Source organism: Rattus norvegicus, chromosome 13, assembly GCF_021556685.1.
Source record: "Rattus norvegicus strain SHRSP/BbbUtx chromosome 13, alternate assembly SHRSP_T2T, whole genome shotgun sequence".
In the NCBI taxonomy this organism is placed as follows: domain Eukaryota; kingdom Metazoa; phylum Chordata; class Mammalia; order Rodentia; family Muridae; genus Rattus; species Rattus norvegicus.
In genome coordinates this window covers 22,792,781-22,808,075 of record NC_141546.1, presented here as the reverse complement: position 1 = coordinate 22,808,075, position 15,295 = coordinate 22,792,781, and the positions used below count along the sequence as shown (strand labels likewise).

The window sequence follows — 15,295 nt, the reverse complement described above, 5'->3', positions numbered from 1 at the left end:
TCTGGCTCTCCTCACAGGACCCTCAGGGCAACCCTTTCTCCTTAATGCCCGCTGTGCAGATATCATGGCTTTAGGCATGAATAAAGTACTTAATGTTCAAAATCCTCCTCAGATTTATGAGCACCTTTACACACACTATTAGAATGTACTTGGTAGACAGAAGTGAATAGATTTCCCTTAGGAAATGCCTGGGGAGGCTCCTGCCTAAGAGCATGGAGATTTCCAGTATGTCTGTACCTCTTCAGTCCCTGCACATGGATGCAACGTAAACGTTTCCCCTTGTACTATGTACTGCGAGTCCCCAGAGGGAACTTCTATCTGCAGAGTTCCGCATATGCAGCGCACACGATGTCTCAGTGACGGAACTGACATGAGATGTGCGCACCAATGGGCTGTGGGTGCACAAACACAGCATCTACCCTGCTGCTTTCTCCCACGCCTGCTGTGTGCCACGTGGCTGCGTCTGGTGCCATCACAGTCCACACGTACTGACTCTGGTTGAGGCCTCCACAGGTTCTGACCGCTCTACAAGAGCCACACAAGCACTGATGAACTGGAAAGTCAGCTCGGCTGGATGGGGAATAGGCACTGGGAAACTAGGAACTTGTGTGGCTTCTCTGACCCAGGCCCCACATGGTATGACGGACAGTATGGGAGGGAAGGGCTAGAGAGTCGGACAGGATCATGCCCTGGGATGACTCGACTTCCAGTTCAAGGCACAGGGCCTCTGCCACACTTGGGAAACACAGCTCCCTCAGGCACCGGGTTCAACCCTGTGCTGTAATGAGCAAACTCATTCTGTGGTCTCGGTCAGTGGTCTGGGCTGCCAAGTAGTACTCAGTGCACACCTGAGGGGAGACAGGTAGAGTAGATGTCCCCAGTCTTCCACAGACAGCTCTTAATTGACAGTCACTACGGAAGGTGCATGGGATGCACACATGGTCTCCTGGAAGGGTTGAAAACCATCTTGGTTCTGCAGGTGTGCAGGTTCTCTGCAGGGCTCTCCTCTATGCAGTGTCCACTCAGTCCTCTTTTAGTGTCTACCTTGCATAATAATAGAAAGAAAAGGGTAACAGCAGTTGTGCATACAGTTGACCAGAAGGTCAATTTCACTACCTCATTCACTGTATGCAGCTGAACTTGAGTGTTAAGGAAACAAACCCCAAACCCATGTGGGTTAATCTCAACCCCCACCACCTATTCCTTCCAATCCTAAGCTGGTGTGATTGTAAGACACACCGGGATGCTGAGACAAAAGCAGATGGCTCCAGTACTTGTAAATTTCATATTTATTATAACAAAAATTACGACATGTCCATTTGGGCATTCTGTTTCCATATAACTCTGGATGTGTGGCTGGTCTAAGGGACTCTATACAGTCATGCTGATTGTGGCAGCAGGAAGGAACACAATTAAAAAGTGTCTGTAAAAGGTTCTGGGCTCCCGAGAGCAGGGCCACATTATCTGCACAGAAGCACACTGAGCAAATGGCCCACACTGCACATGGGCGAGGTGGCTGGGGCAGGGGAGGCTCTGCAGAGCGAGGAAGGAGTCAGTTATTTCGGCCGTGTCCCTATGCCAAGACTACAAACACTTTAAGCTTCATTATGTAACACTGAGCTATTTACAATAGAAATTTCTCAATCAACTGTTCTCTCAGAGAAAATTAGTGAGTCCCAGTGACTTAAGTCACTGACAGAGTAAAGCAACTCCTAGGAGTTAGTCTCCATATTCTACAAATGTCTATCATTTTCAAGACAAAAAAAAGCTTTCCCCACAAAGAAATACACATTACAGTATTATTAAATCATTTAGCAACGGCAACTAGCCCTGCCTTCCAAACGAACAAAACAACAAAAAGCCATTTTTAAAAATATTACATTATCATTTACTGTTTCTCTGTAATATATTAAACCTTTTGTTCTTTGTCTTTACACAGTTGATATGTTAGGGAAAGAAGTTAACAAATTTAAATCATATTGGTAAAGTGTCACTAGAAGAAAAGTGGTTAATTATTAAAAGTAACTAATACAAAGAGAGCCTAGAGATGAGCTGCAGAGACAGGCGGGGCAGTGTCTGGGAGAGGGCATGAAGCAACACCCCTGGTTTAACGTGAGCCTGGGACACTCTCTCGGCCTCTCTGGTTAGTTTATTGTTTAAAACAGTACGCAGGCTGGGTCATAGTGGTGTGTCGTAACAGTCCGGCAGGTGATCCATCTGGAAGGGCCTCTGTGCCTGTGCCTGTGCCTGTGCCTGTGCCTGTGGCGGCTGGGGTGGAGGTGGTGGCTGCTGCTGCTGCTGCTGCTGCTGCTGCTGCTGCTGCTGCTGCTGCTGCTGCTGCTGCTGCTCCTGGTGATGTTTCATGATTTCTTTGACTTCCTCTTCCAGCTCTGGGGGGATGATAAACTGATCATCTGGATCTGGTTGAGCAGGGGCTGCAAAATAGCCTCCCGGCTTCCGGAGAGGTGCATCTGTGGCAACCTCTATTACATTATGGCTCCTTTCCTGGGGAGCTACAGAGCCGTTAGCCCTGCGTCGCCCAATGGTCCCCACAGCAGAAATGTCTGTCTTCTTGGACAGACCTGACTCATCCTCATTGGCACTGATGACAATGCCCTCATCACTGGCTTCAGCTGGCACCTGAAGCAGGTGCTGCTGTCTCTCCTTCTCCTTGGCCCGGCTGCAATGGATGTCCACTTCCACCTCCACCCGGCTGCCGTTGCTGAACACGCCCTCAATGGGTTCCTCGTCATCACTGTCAAGGCCGTTGTCAGAGAACGCACTGGAGAAAGTGGCGCTGGACAGCTGGCGCTGGAAGGAGTTGGACAGGCAGACCGGGTGGAGCATGCAGCGCTGCTCGCTGGGGTAGGCGGGGCTGCTCTCACTCAGGGCTCCCGACGGCGGCTCGTCAGAAGCTGTGGAGCCCACCTCACTACTCATCTCAGAGGTAGACAATTCACTGCTGATCTCAGATGCCATGCCGCTGCTGGAGGACGGCACGCCCAGCCCATCTGAGGGCCGGTCCTTGATCACCATGCTGACGGAGGGCGGGAAGATTCCGGGACTGGGCGGTGGCATGCTCCCTCCCACACTGAGCTCACAGCAGCAGAAGCTGTCTTCCGTGACACTGAGTTGCACCACCACAGCACTGATGCTGTCGTGGCAGCCGTAGCTCTGGGCCAGGGTGCATAGCTTCTTGGCGGCGGCTAGAGCATCTGGAACGTTGCGCACGGCTTCCACAGCCTCTTCGATGGACAGGCTGTCCCACAGCCCTTTGCTGCCCAGGATGAAAAACTCATCCTGTGGAGTCAGAAGCACCGACTGTACGTGGGGGCGAGGCACCACACTGGGGTGAAGGAAGGTGTAGCCCAGGATGCGTGTGGACTCTGTCACTCCATTGACCTTGCCATCCTAGAAGAAGAATTTCCAAAGAGACAGTGAGCACTGAGCACATGTGGTTACCAAGCAGCCTGCCTCTGGGTCCTCGGGAAGTGTTGGCACCCATGGAGGAGGCTCACACACTCTGTGTGGAAGGGCCGGAGTACAGACCTGGGCTTGTAAGGGGCAACAGGGACAAAGGAAGTATTTGCTTTGGTTATGCCTTTAACAGGGACCACACTTATACTAGGTGGTGGGTCTCTTCATGACAAGCTGCTGTCCAGCCTCACGTGGCAAGCATGCTTATTAGATTCTAAAGTGGCACATGCCATAGAAACACCTGGGGCAGGGACAGTTCAACCGCATGACCCTGCCCAGCAGCACAGCCAGCATGGAGGAGGGCGAGGGAGTCCTGTGCGACCCACGGATGTTTGCATCTGAGTCACAGTACTCATATGTTTGGAGAGGCAGTGTTAACAGCAGTGCCCATTCTTGTACTTAGTGTGAGCCTGGCTTCCAAGGACAAATGTAGAAACCAGAGTCCTGCCTGAGACGGCTCATGCTGTTTAGACCAGCAGCCAAATCCGGGCCGTTTGCTGGGGAAAAAGATGAGTCCTTATACATCTTAGCTACACGCACTGCTGTGTGCTCCACCTTCTGGGTGTGAGGGTCTCTGGCTTACAGCCATGTTCATCCCCACGCTCCTACTTCTAACACTTCTTGCCACAGAAGGTTCCACAATGACGAATGCAAGTTTTGTGAGTCTCTGGATTAGCAAGTGCTTCTTGCGTATCTGCTTGTCCTGGGTGCCTTTCCAACGTGACCTCACCAGTTATGCTTAGACCAGGGGGCAGTCTAGGAACTAAGATGAGTAAAACAGGCTCTCACACAGTTTGAAACCCCCTTGATTCCAGTAATGAAATCCGCTGTTGTCTGCTATGGGATCTGGATGGGAGCCACCCTTCAGGCTTCTGCCCAGTTTGTACTCTGAGGACATCATCAAGGTACAGAAGGGACAGCGTGAGAAGTATTCACTGTTGAAGATGGAGAAGAGTAAGCAGAAGTGAGGAAGAGAAGCTGCACAGAAAAGGGGAGAAGAAGCTGACCTGCTTCTGAGGTTCATGCAGCAGATACTCGCTCTCCAGGGTTGCCTCAGCTCCCTCCCTACTGTGCGGCATTGGATGGCCCCTCCCTAAGCTGTGCTCAGCATCCACATTAACCCTCAGTGCCGGAACAGACAGGGAACTAAATCTATATATGTGCTCAAGTCCAGGCTCTCATGGCTTCTTGGTGTCTTTCTGGGATGTTCAACACAGCCTCTTTTTCTCTTCTGGACACTGCCCTTCCCCTCATCTTCAGACAGTTGTTGCTCTGAGTTTTGCTGCTAACAGGGGTTAGGTTCTTGGGAGCAGACATGTCGGTGAGGGACCGACAGGCTGGTAAATTAGCAAAGAACTGCAAAAGAGTTTTCAAGTTTCATTGGCAGTAGGTTGCGCTATACTCTATTCTAGGTTTTGTTTTTTGTTTTTTGTTTGTTTGTTTTTAACAGCAATACTATGGGGTTGGGGAATTAGCTCAGTGGTAGAGTGCTTGCCTAGTAAGCGCAAGGCCCTGGGTTCGGTCCTCAGCTCCGAGGGAAAAAAAAAAAAAAAAAAAGAGAGAGCAAAAACTGCAGCAATACTCTTGCCATTTGGGACTGGGCAAATCTTTGCTGTGGGACTATGCCCGCGCTGGGAGCTCTTGAGCCACAGACCTAGCTTCTCTCTCTCTATGGCAGCAGTGCCCCAGTTTTGATAATCAAATATATCTCTAGACATTGTACTTTGTCTCCTGCCCACTGAGAACAGTAGTACTCAACTGGCAAAAGAGAAAATACTTATATACTTATACAGACACCATAGTGTGCTGTCAGACTACCCTTGTAAAGTAAGGCAGCATCTGGTTCCCACTTTGCACACAAGAAAACCAAGACTTACAGGTCAGTAAGCTGAGATACCAAAGCAGGAATGTGATTCAGGAGTCCAGTTCTCAGCCATGTAACCGGTGCCTTTGAGATCCACAGAGACAGTACCCATGAAGCCTTCCCATCTCCATGCAACTGATCTTATTCTTATATATCTAAACTCTAGCGATATTCCTCAGTAATCTACAGATAGCACCAAGGAATTTACTTTGTAATACCATGGATTTGGAACTCTAAATCTGAACTAACATCAACAGTGTCCTCTGAAGGCACGTGTTTCCTGAGGATTCTCCACCGGGGGTGCTGTTCCCTTCCCCTGCTGTCCGAGGAAAACTGGCTCCTCACCTCAGTGATGATGGCTTTGTGCTGCTTAATCCTCTTCCGCTCTTCTTCACAGCTCATGGTATAGGACCTGGACAGAGACAGCGGCTTCCCGTTTCGACAGAGAACCGTTTGGCACTTGCCAACATTAGCAGAGGTCAGGGTAAAGGATCCTCCCAGGTCCACAGGGTCATGCCTGATGTGACACAGGACAGCAGCACCACCGAGTTTCTGCCCAGCCGTTCCCAGTTTCCTGAACCCAAAGAGAAGGGTGAACACTCAAACACCTTACTACACTGTGTCCATTCAGAAGAAAGATGGCACTACTGTACAGGGCCAGAGATTAGACTCAGCCCTGTCCAGCAAAGCCACTCAGCCTCCAAGAAGAGAAAGGTCTGACCCTCACACATCCACATGGAGAGGTATCTGCTCAGGTGCTAGGGAAGGACTACCTTTTGGCTAAAACCTGCCTTATGTCAGTTAAAAGGCCCCAGTACTATATTCCCAAATATCAGGAAAGTACTGCTTCTCTCCCCACCCACTTCTCCAAATCCTCTTTGTTCCCACAAAAATCAGAACAGGTACAAGCACAGTATGTGCATGTGTGGACTGCAGACTGGTCCTCCCCAGCGTTTTTCTAATGGATGCTCACTGATGTTCTTGTCCGTGCAGCCAAGACTGTTCGGATCCTCACTATTTGATCTGTAAGAGCTACAGAGACAGCATTCTGGGATCAGACACCGTGTTTTTGCTGTCCCCTCCACTGTCCACTAACCCAGGCACTTACGGACTATTTGGAGCACCTGTAAGTACTGACCATCATAAAGAGCAAAGAACTTGCATACAGGCCAACCAACGGTCATTCCTCCAAGCCTCCCGCTGTGAGCCTTGGCAGTTATAAAAAACTGCCTCTTGCCTAATGTGGGCAGGAAGACCCTGAAGCACTGCCAGAACCTAAGTTAAACAACTGGAACAGAAGCTGTGGAAGCTAGGGGCACCGAGCCACACACGCTGGGTGACCAGGCAGTTACTCTAAGGGCTGACGTGCTCTCTGGTCCTATAACCTGTTAACTAACAGACAAAAGTCACAAAGAAGACACTGCAGGTGGGCCTGTTGTAGGATTCCATGGCCAGATGCACAAAGACTGGTGAGGAGAAGTTTGAGCCGGAGTCTACTAGAGGTTTATTTCGATGGTGTGTGTGTGTGTGTGTGTGTGTGTGTGTGTGAGAGAGAGAGAGAGACAGAGAGACAGAGACAGAGACAGAGACAGAGACAGAGACAGAGAGAGAGAGCTCATCAGTGCTGCCGTAGCCTTCAAAGCACTCGGATATTTATTGCCACAGATCCCGTAAGAGCAGGGCCTCCAGTATACTTTTCACAATGAGGCAATTCCTCTACAATCCATAAAGCCTCAAGGTGACAAAAGAATGAAGAACTCTTTGACTGGAGGAGCCCTTGTAGCATGTGACACTAAATGTCCAAGTCACACAGCCTGGTTCTGGCCGTGACCTGAAGCTCTGGTGCAGGTACAGTGAGACAGAGGCAGCAGCCCGGAAGTCAGCAATACGTGCATTAGCACTGAATAAGGGAGGAAGCGTAACATACAAAAATGGTCTAAAATATGAACCACTCAGTTTCAAACCAGTGAAAGCATTTCCTGTTAGTCCACAAACTGGAAGAGACATGACCCATTCCAGAGAGAATTCCTCCCCATACAGAAGATCTAAGGAGCCTACGGTGTCCCTGTGGTTGGGGGAGGCTGAGTTGTAAATGGTGAAACTGTGTTTCCAGTAGAGGCCACTCAGGCTCAGGGCAGTGAGATGAACCCCTCTCCCTCCCTGACTTAGAAGGGAAATCAGTGCGTCTCAAACTGAAGCACAGCCCACCCCTGACAGTGAAGCCGGAGAGCAGCTGTGGCACTCAGCCATGCATGCCCTGAGAACGCTGCAACCAACTTTTCTAATGACAGAGAAGCATCCCTAAGAGCAAGAGAAGAAGACAGCCTTTACCTTTGCATGACTATAAATGTATTGACCATGTATTCTTCTTCATTTTTCGTTTTCTGAAGCTCCTCAGCTAAGATGTCACTCATGGTGCACTGGAGAAGGTAGGGCACTTCCACATTCCGGTCTCCATCAAACACACCGTAGAGAGCCTCTCGGTTGTCACGGAAGTTATTCACAGACAGGGCTGCGACACACAGCCTGCAGAGTCAAAACACTTTTGTGATGAGCCCGTTCATCTTTCCCTTCTTGTGCCCAACACAATGAATTTTCTCCCCCATCCCCAATGCTCTGCTTTGTCTTCTTCCGGCCTCCAGGAAGGTCTGGGTGAGCAGACAGTTTGTATCTACTGACTTCTGCCTTCTCTCACCCTTCTCCTCCACTTTTAGTACTGTTAGAATATTTACATTTTTAATTATTTGTTTTCTAATGTTACACATGTGACTATTTTGCCTGCCACCTGTGGGGCCAGAGCAGAGCAATGAATCTGGAGTCCTAGGTGGCTGAGCGCTGCCATGCACTAGAACTGAACCCAGGTCCTCTGCGAGAACAGCACGCACTCTTACTGGAGCCATCTCTTCAGACCTTATTTTTACATTTTTAAAAACAATCACTTGTGTGTGTGTGTGTGTGTGTGTGTGTGTGTGTGTGTGTGTGGTTGGGGCGAGGGTTGTGGATATGAGTGCAGATGCCTGTGAGACTAGAGGCATCAGACCCGTGCCCCAACTACAGTCACAACAGCCTTGAGTGGCCTGACATGACCGGAAGGCAGACTGGGAGCTGAGCTTGACTCATCTGCAGGGGGACATGTGTGCTCTTAACTGCTGGGCCATCTCTCCAGCTCCAATTCTACCTTTGGTGGCAATAAGAGAAAGGCAAGTAAAAGACATGAGAAATAATATTAGGATATAACTTCTAACCTCCACATGCATATGATTATTAAGGAGAGCAGCCACCTAAGCTAGAGTGGCAGGTATAGCATGGGGGTGTCAGCATCCAGGGGCTGATGCTGACCCTGCTTCGTCCACAGGAAAGTACAGAGGCTGCACAAGAAGACAGTGTTGAATGGGGAGCACCAGGCCATTGAGCACTAAGGTGTCTCCAGAAGAAAACCGAGAAGCTAGGCCTATGATCCTAGCACTTAAAAGGCTGACGTGAGAGAAGCAGAAGTTCAAGGTCAGCCTGAACCACATGGTGAGACCTCACCAACAAACCCCACAAAAACAACACCCAATGGAGACCGAGAGCCAGGGCAAAGAGCTGGGGACGGGGGGGGGGGGTGGGGGGGAAGTGGGAGGGAGGGTATCAAACAGCTTAATACATGGGAATAGCACAAGCCTTGAAAAGACAGACAGGAACTTTAGACATTCACAGTTACAACTTAACACGGTGAAAACTGCACACCTAAGGACACAGCAGCTCAACAAACTACCAGCAAGAGACAAAGGAATGACTGAGGGGCACAGCAGGACCAAATGGCTAAAGCCAGGACGAGGGAAGCCACGACTGCCTGTGGCAAAACCACGAGGGCCACGAGGGCAGGGGAGCTTCTTTCGAGCACTGTGTGCAAATGGTCTGGATTCCAGTAAGGAACGGCCTGGGACGGCTGATGACCTTTCAGATGCACGATAGAGTGTCCTGCCTGAAGACTTCACTGCAGAAACACAGAAGGAGCAGGGTAGAGGAGACCTGATCTCTGCAGAACAATGAAGCACGTGGTAATGACAAGTGAGAAAGACGTGTTTCCTTGCCACAGTGGGACTGTGGCACCTCCCCGTGAAGCAAGAGATGTTGCTCACACCGCACAATAAATAGGAGGCTTCCTCCCTGCCACCTTACGTGTGGCTCAAAATGCCTACGGCACTGATGCTGAGGACACTGCTTCAGAAAGCAGAACACCAAGCTACAAATGCTAACAGCATACTGTGGAACTTTATAACAAACGAGAGAGGAAGACACAAGGCAACAAGCAGAGTGTAAAGGTAGACGCAGGAGAAGCCGGATGTTTCTAATGTCCTTTGTGAAGTGAGATAGAATTGGAGTAAAATGTAGTAAGTAAAAGAAATATAGTATAAAAACATGTGTTTGAACACACACACACACACACACACACACACACACACACACAACAAGGAAGATAATATGGAAAATAGAAGTAAAGTAATTTAACCCAAAATAATAAAAAAAAATCATCTGAGATTTTTAAGGAAAAAAGCAAACAGGCCAGACATGGGGCTGCACGCATCAATCCCAGCGCCCGGGAAGCAGAGGCAGGCAGATCTCTGCACACTCAAGGCCACCCTGGCCTGCAGTGAGTTCTAGGACGGCCAAGGCTCTGTTACACAGAGAAACTCTGCCTTGAAGACAAGCAAGCAAGCAAGGAAACAAACAAAAAACAAATAATAAGTTGAAACTTAAGCTGTTTTTATAAGATATAAATAAAAGAGCTAAAAATTACCCTCAAAACAGAAAATCAAATCAGATAAAAAATCAAAATATGACTATGTGCTGCCTATAAAGAACATTAAAAATACAAAGAGGAAAATAGGTTTAAAGCACAAAAGTTATACACCAGCACACTACCTTCTAGTCGGTACCTAGAAACACTTGCTACCTGGGCCCCAGAGGCTACCCCTGCCTGGGCTTCAGGCCTTAGCCTTCATTGCTCTCCCCCAGCCCTGTAACCGCCTGCTTGCAGGGCCTCACTCTCCCACTCCCATCAGCTACCTCCATACCCGCAGCTTAGCCACTCCTATTCTCCCCCGCAGTCCTGGAGCAGCCTGCTTGCCGGTTGCTGGTGCCCCCTTGCACCTCAACTCCAGCTCTTGTTCTGACCCAGGTCCTCTTCGTCTGACCACTCCTGACTCTCCAGTCATATTCTTTTCTGCTGTGCCTACTTGCTCGTCCCTAAGAATCCCCTCTGAATGAGGATAGGGTCCCCTAGCTCTGTCCCACGACCTTTCTCGGCTTTCCGTCTAGCCCATCTCTATGACGTTTGGTCACTCCCTGACATGCAGAAGTACTCTCTACCAGGGTCCCTACGGCCACACACTCTCCCAAGATCCAGAGAGGGCAGCAGAAACCAAGGGACAGAACAGCCTGTCCAACAAAGACAGACCAGATATCAGCACCCAGCATCGCCTCAGTCGTCCTCACTCCAGATGCCTAGACAGCAGTGGAGAATCAGACGCTCTAGCTAAGACGGGAGCTTTCACCAGAGCCCAGCAACTCTGCCACAGGAGGCCCTGGGAAATAAAGCCCAAGACAAGCATTTCAAAACAGGTACCATGAATATGTTCAAGGACCTCACAGAGGATAGAAACAAATCACCCAAAGTAGGCTGTGAAAATACACAGTGCAATGAAATAGTGAAAACATTTCAACACAGGAAACTAGAAATAGAATCACCAAAGAGATATCAAACTGAAAATGAAAAATTCAGGGAAAGAAGAAGCCAAAATATTTTTATTTGCAGATGATATAGCTTTATATATAAAAGACCCTTAAAATCCACCTGGAAACTTGTACAGATTAGAAACATTTTCAGCAATGTAGCAAGATATAAAATCAACACAAAGAAAGCAGTAGTCTTTTTAAACCCAAATGCCAGACTGAGAAAGAAATCTGAGAACTAATACACTTTACAATAGCTTCAACATATGTGTATGTGTATGTACACACACACACACACACACACACACACACACACACACACACACACACACACACACGTATATGGATAATTCTAACCAAGCAAGGGGAAGATTAGTGATATTAAAACCTTTAAGAAACTGAAGAAAGAATTTGAAGAAGGCATTAGGAAGTGGAGAGATCTCCCAGCTCATGAATGGATAGAATTAATAGTGTAAAAATGTCCATCTTCCAAAAGTGGCCTACAGATTCAACACAATCCTTATCAAAATTCCAACATAATTCTTCACAGAAATTAAAAAAAAATCAGTTTCATATAAACACACACACACAAAAACCCCGAGAAGCTAAAACAATGTTGAATGATAAAAGAACCACTTGAAATATCAGCATCCCAGGTTTCTAGTTGTACCAAAGAACTACAGTAACAGAAACAGCATGGTACTGACGTAAAAACAGCCATGCTGATAACAGAATTGAGATTTTTATTTTTTATATTTGACAAGCCAAAAATACACCCTGAAGAAAAGACGGCACCGGCAACAAACAGTGCTGTTCAGACTGAATGGCTGCGTGTAGAAGAGTGGAAATACACACATATTTATCACTGTACACAAAACTGAACCCCAAATTGATCAAGGACTTCAACGTAATGCCAGATATCCTGAGTCTGTTAAAATAGGAAGTGGGGGAGAGTCTTGAGCTCAGGATCCAATTTCCTGAATAGAGAACAAGAGCACAGGCAATAAGAACAACTAGCAAATGGGACCTCTTGAAGAAGAGAAACTTCTATATGGCAAAGGACACCATTACTCAAACTGGCAGGCTCCAGAATGTGACAATACTCCGGTAGAGGGTTAATGTCTAAATATATGAAGAACTAAAAAGAATTGTACATCAAGAAAACAAAACAAAACAATTAAAAAATGGGGTACAGGAGACAGTTCTCAAAAGAGGAAACACAAATGACTGAGAAACAAAGAAATGTTTACTATCCTTAGTCATTGGGGAAATGTAAATTAATGTGACCTTGAGAGTCCACTTTAGCCACTCAGAGAGGTCAAGGTCAGTCAGCAAATGACAGCTCTTGGTGAGTAGGATGTAGGGAGAGGAACACTTACTCAGGGAAGGGAAGGTGGGAATGCAAATGTCTACAATCACCATGAAGTCACTGTGCTGGTTCTTCAGAACGCTTGGAGTCTATCTACCTCAACACGTTTGAAAAGAGATAAAGTAGACAAAATCCTTGAAACATAAATTACTAAATTCAATTTAGAGCAGATACTAAAAAGAAAATATCTCATACGCTAAATAGATGTTTGATTAAAAACATAGGAAAATTCCAAACCCAACGGAATGTCCTTCAAACATTTAAGGAAGATCTAAAATCCACTCTGTACAAACTTCAAAAACCCTTCAGCCCATTCTATGAGGCTGATGTTGCTATGGCATCAAAACCAAGAAATGATGTGAGAAAATGCAGGTCAACATTCATCCCGGAACACAGGCAGCTTCTCCAACTTAGCAGCAAATGGAATTCCAAATCGTGTAAAAAGGTCTCGCTATATCGCAGCCATGTGGAGTTTATCTTAGAAATACAACCAAGCTGACATTTTTAGAATAAACAAAGCTGCAAAGACGCTCAGCTGTTGAAACGCAAACTGCTTCTGTAGACAACCAGAGTATAGTTGCCACCAACTACATCTGGTGGGGCTCAGAACCCCTTGTAACACCAGCTCCGGGGCAACATGGTGATTCTGGACTTTGGCACCTACACTCATTGTAACATAGCCATGACACACAGACATATCCCCACATAATTAAAACAAACAAACCACGAGCAGGGTATGGTGGCACACACCTTTAATCCCAGAATTTGGGTGACGAAGGCAAACAGATCTCTGTGAGATCAAGGCCAGCCTAGATACATAGAGTTCCAGGCTCACCAGGACTATATAATGAGAATATTGTTGTTATTTGAGACAATATACCAATAAAAATTAAAAACCAAAGTAGCTCACCATATTAGACTGAAATGGAAAAAATGATAATCTCTCATAGAGCAAAAAACTGTGATAAAATACAACATCTACCTATTCAAAACCAAAAATACTATCCATTCATCCACTCCCGATTGGCTTGATCTGGTGCATCTTGTACCAGCCAAAATGCTGGCAAGAGTAGGGTCAATGGTCTCAAGGCCCCACCCTCACTGAGGAGCATCTTGGGGGGAGAAGTCCTGTGAGAGCCATGTAGGGAGCTGGAGGGGAAAATGAAGGGTAGTCATACTTCATTTCATACATGCATGACATTCTAATGACTAAAGAAGTGCTGGGAGGAAAGACAGCTCAGTTACTGGGATCACTTCTTGATCTTACCTAGGACCTGAGCAATTCCAGTACTCATAAGGTCACGACGCGAAGTCATTAGTAACTGTCACTCCAGGGCGTCTAATACCTCTTTTGACCATCATGAGATCCCTGCATGATGTGGCTCAGACATTAATGCCGGCAACCCGCCCCCCCCCCCCACAGAGAGAGAGAGAGGGGGGGGGGGAGGGAGGGAGAGAGAGAGAGAGAGAGAGAGAGAGAGAGAGAGAGAGAGAGAGAGAGAACGAGCATGACCTGGATATAAAATAATTTTCTTAAATTGTCTAGAGTTTTGTTTGTAGCGTGGGGCATGGGTCATGCAGAATAGGGGATTCCAAGTGAAAACGTGCATCCATCAGACTGGCCTGTAGGCAGGCCTGTGGACATTTCCTCCATTCATGGCAAGCATGGGAGGGCCCTGCCCACTGTGGGCAGTCCGACTCCTGCACAGCACATCCTAGGCTGTGAAGAGAGCAGGCTGAACAGACCACAGAGGGCAAGCCAGAAGAGTTCTCGGCCTCTGCTTCAGTTCCTTCCTTCAGGCTCCGCCCTCCAGGTACTACCCTGCCCTATCTGCAGGATGGACTGCAAGCTATAACAAACCCTCTCTTCCCAAAGATGTGTTCAGCCATGGGGTTTTGTCACACAACAGAAAGCAAACTTAAGGGAGTGTCTATAAAAATACCTTAAAAGACTCAAAGTAGTTCCTGAAAAATCAGGAGTGAGACAGGGCTGTCTATTCTCTCCACTGAAATCCAACATGAGGCTTCAAATCTAGCTACAGCAATAAGACAATGAGACGGAAGGGATACGAATATGAAGGGAGGCGCCAGACCACCGGACCCCTCTATGGAGACAGTATAAGCCTATGCACCCCCAGGAAAACTCGGAAATGCCAAAGGCAATCAAAGCAAGACAGGAAGTCAGGAGCCATAGGACACCCAGAAGATTACAACAGTAAACACAGGTAGGAACACACCTACCGCAGGGTGAAAGACCTGACAATCAAAGTGCTGAGACCCTGAAGAGAGTGAGGAACCCTGGAGGACGGGGCTTTTCACACGGGGGACAGGCAGAGCTACTTTCTAAATGACTAGTACGAAACATAATTTACAGTTTCAGGCAGTCCCCATCAACACTGCACGCACTCGTTACAGAGCTGGAATAAACAGGCCTGGAATTCATACACCAACACAGAAGACGGAATAGGAATGCAGTCCCGAACAAATGAATTACACTGGACTTCAGTGATCATACCCAACTAACTACTGCACAATAAACTGCCAGGTCTTTGACAGAAACACACACACAGACCAAGGGAACGGAGCGGAATACCCAGAAATAAACCCACACAGCTATGGCCGCCACGTGTGGTTTTTTTTCTTAACACGTGGGATCTGAAGTGTAGTTAATATACCCCGGAGGCCCCACTGGAGAAAACCAATCTTTCCTTAGCCAAGTGGGTATCAATCGCAGATAGCTTGGTGGTTAAGGCAAGGAGCCAGAATCCTCTTCCCCTTCCCAGTGCTGGGACCCATCTGGCTTGGGCCTGTGCAGGCCCACGCGTGCTGCCAGGCTCTGTGACCACAAGATTTCTGACCAAGATGCT

General features: G+C 47.7%; 1 protein-coding gene across 1 annotated transcript in view; it reads right to left on the bottom strand.

The window, feature by feature from the left end:
* Positions 1–1,272: 1,272 nt before the first annotated feature.
* Positions 1,273–15,295, bottom strand: part of Phlpp1 (PH domain and leucine rich repeat protein phosphatase 1) — a 222,007-nt gene continuing 207,984 nt past the window's right edge. Inside the window, 3 exon segments of the mRNA NM_021657.2 lie at positions 1,273–3,411; positions 5,687–5,915; positions 7,673–7,867. Coding sequence (NP_067689.2) covers positions 2,179–3,411; positions 5,687–5,915; positions 7,673–7,867 — 1,657 coding nt within the window. The 3' untranslated portion in view covers positions 1,273–2,178.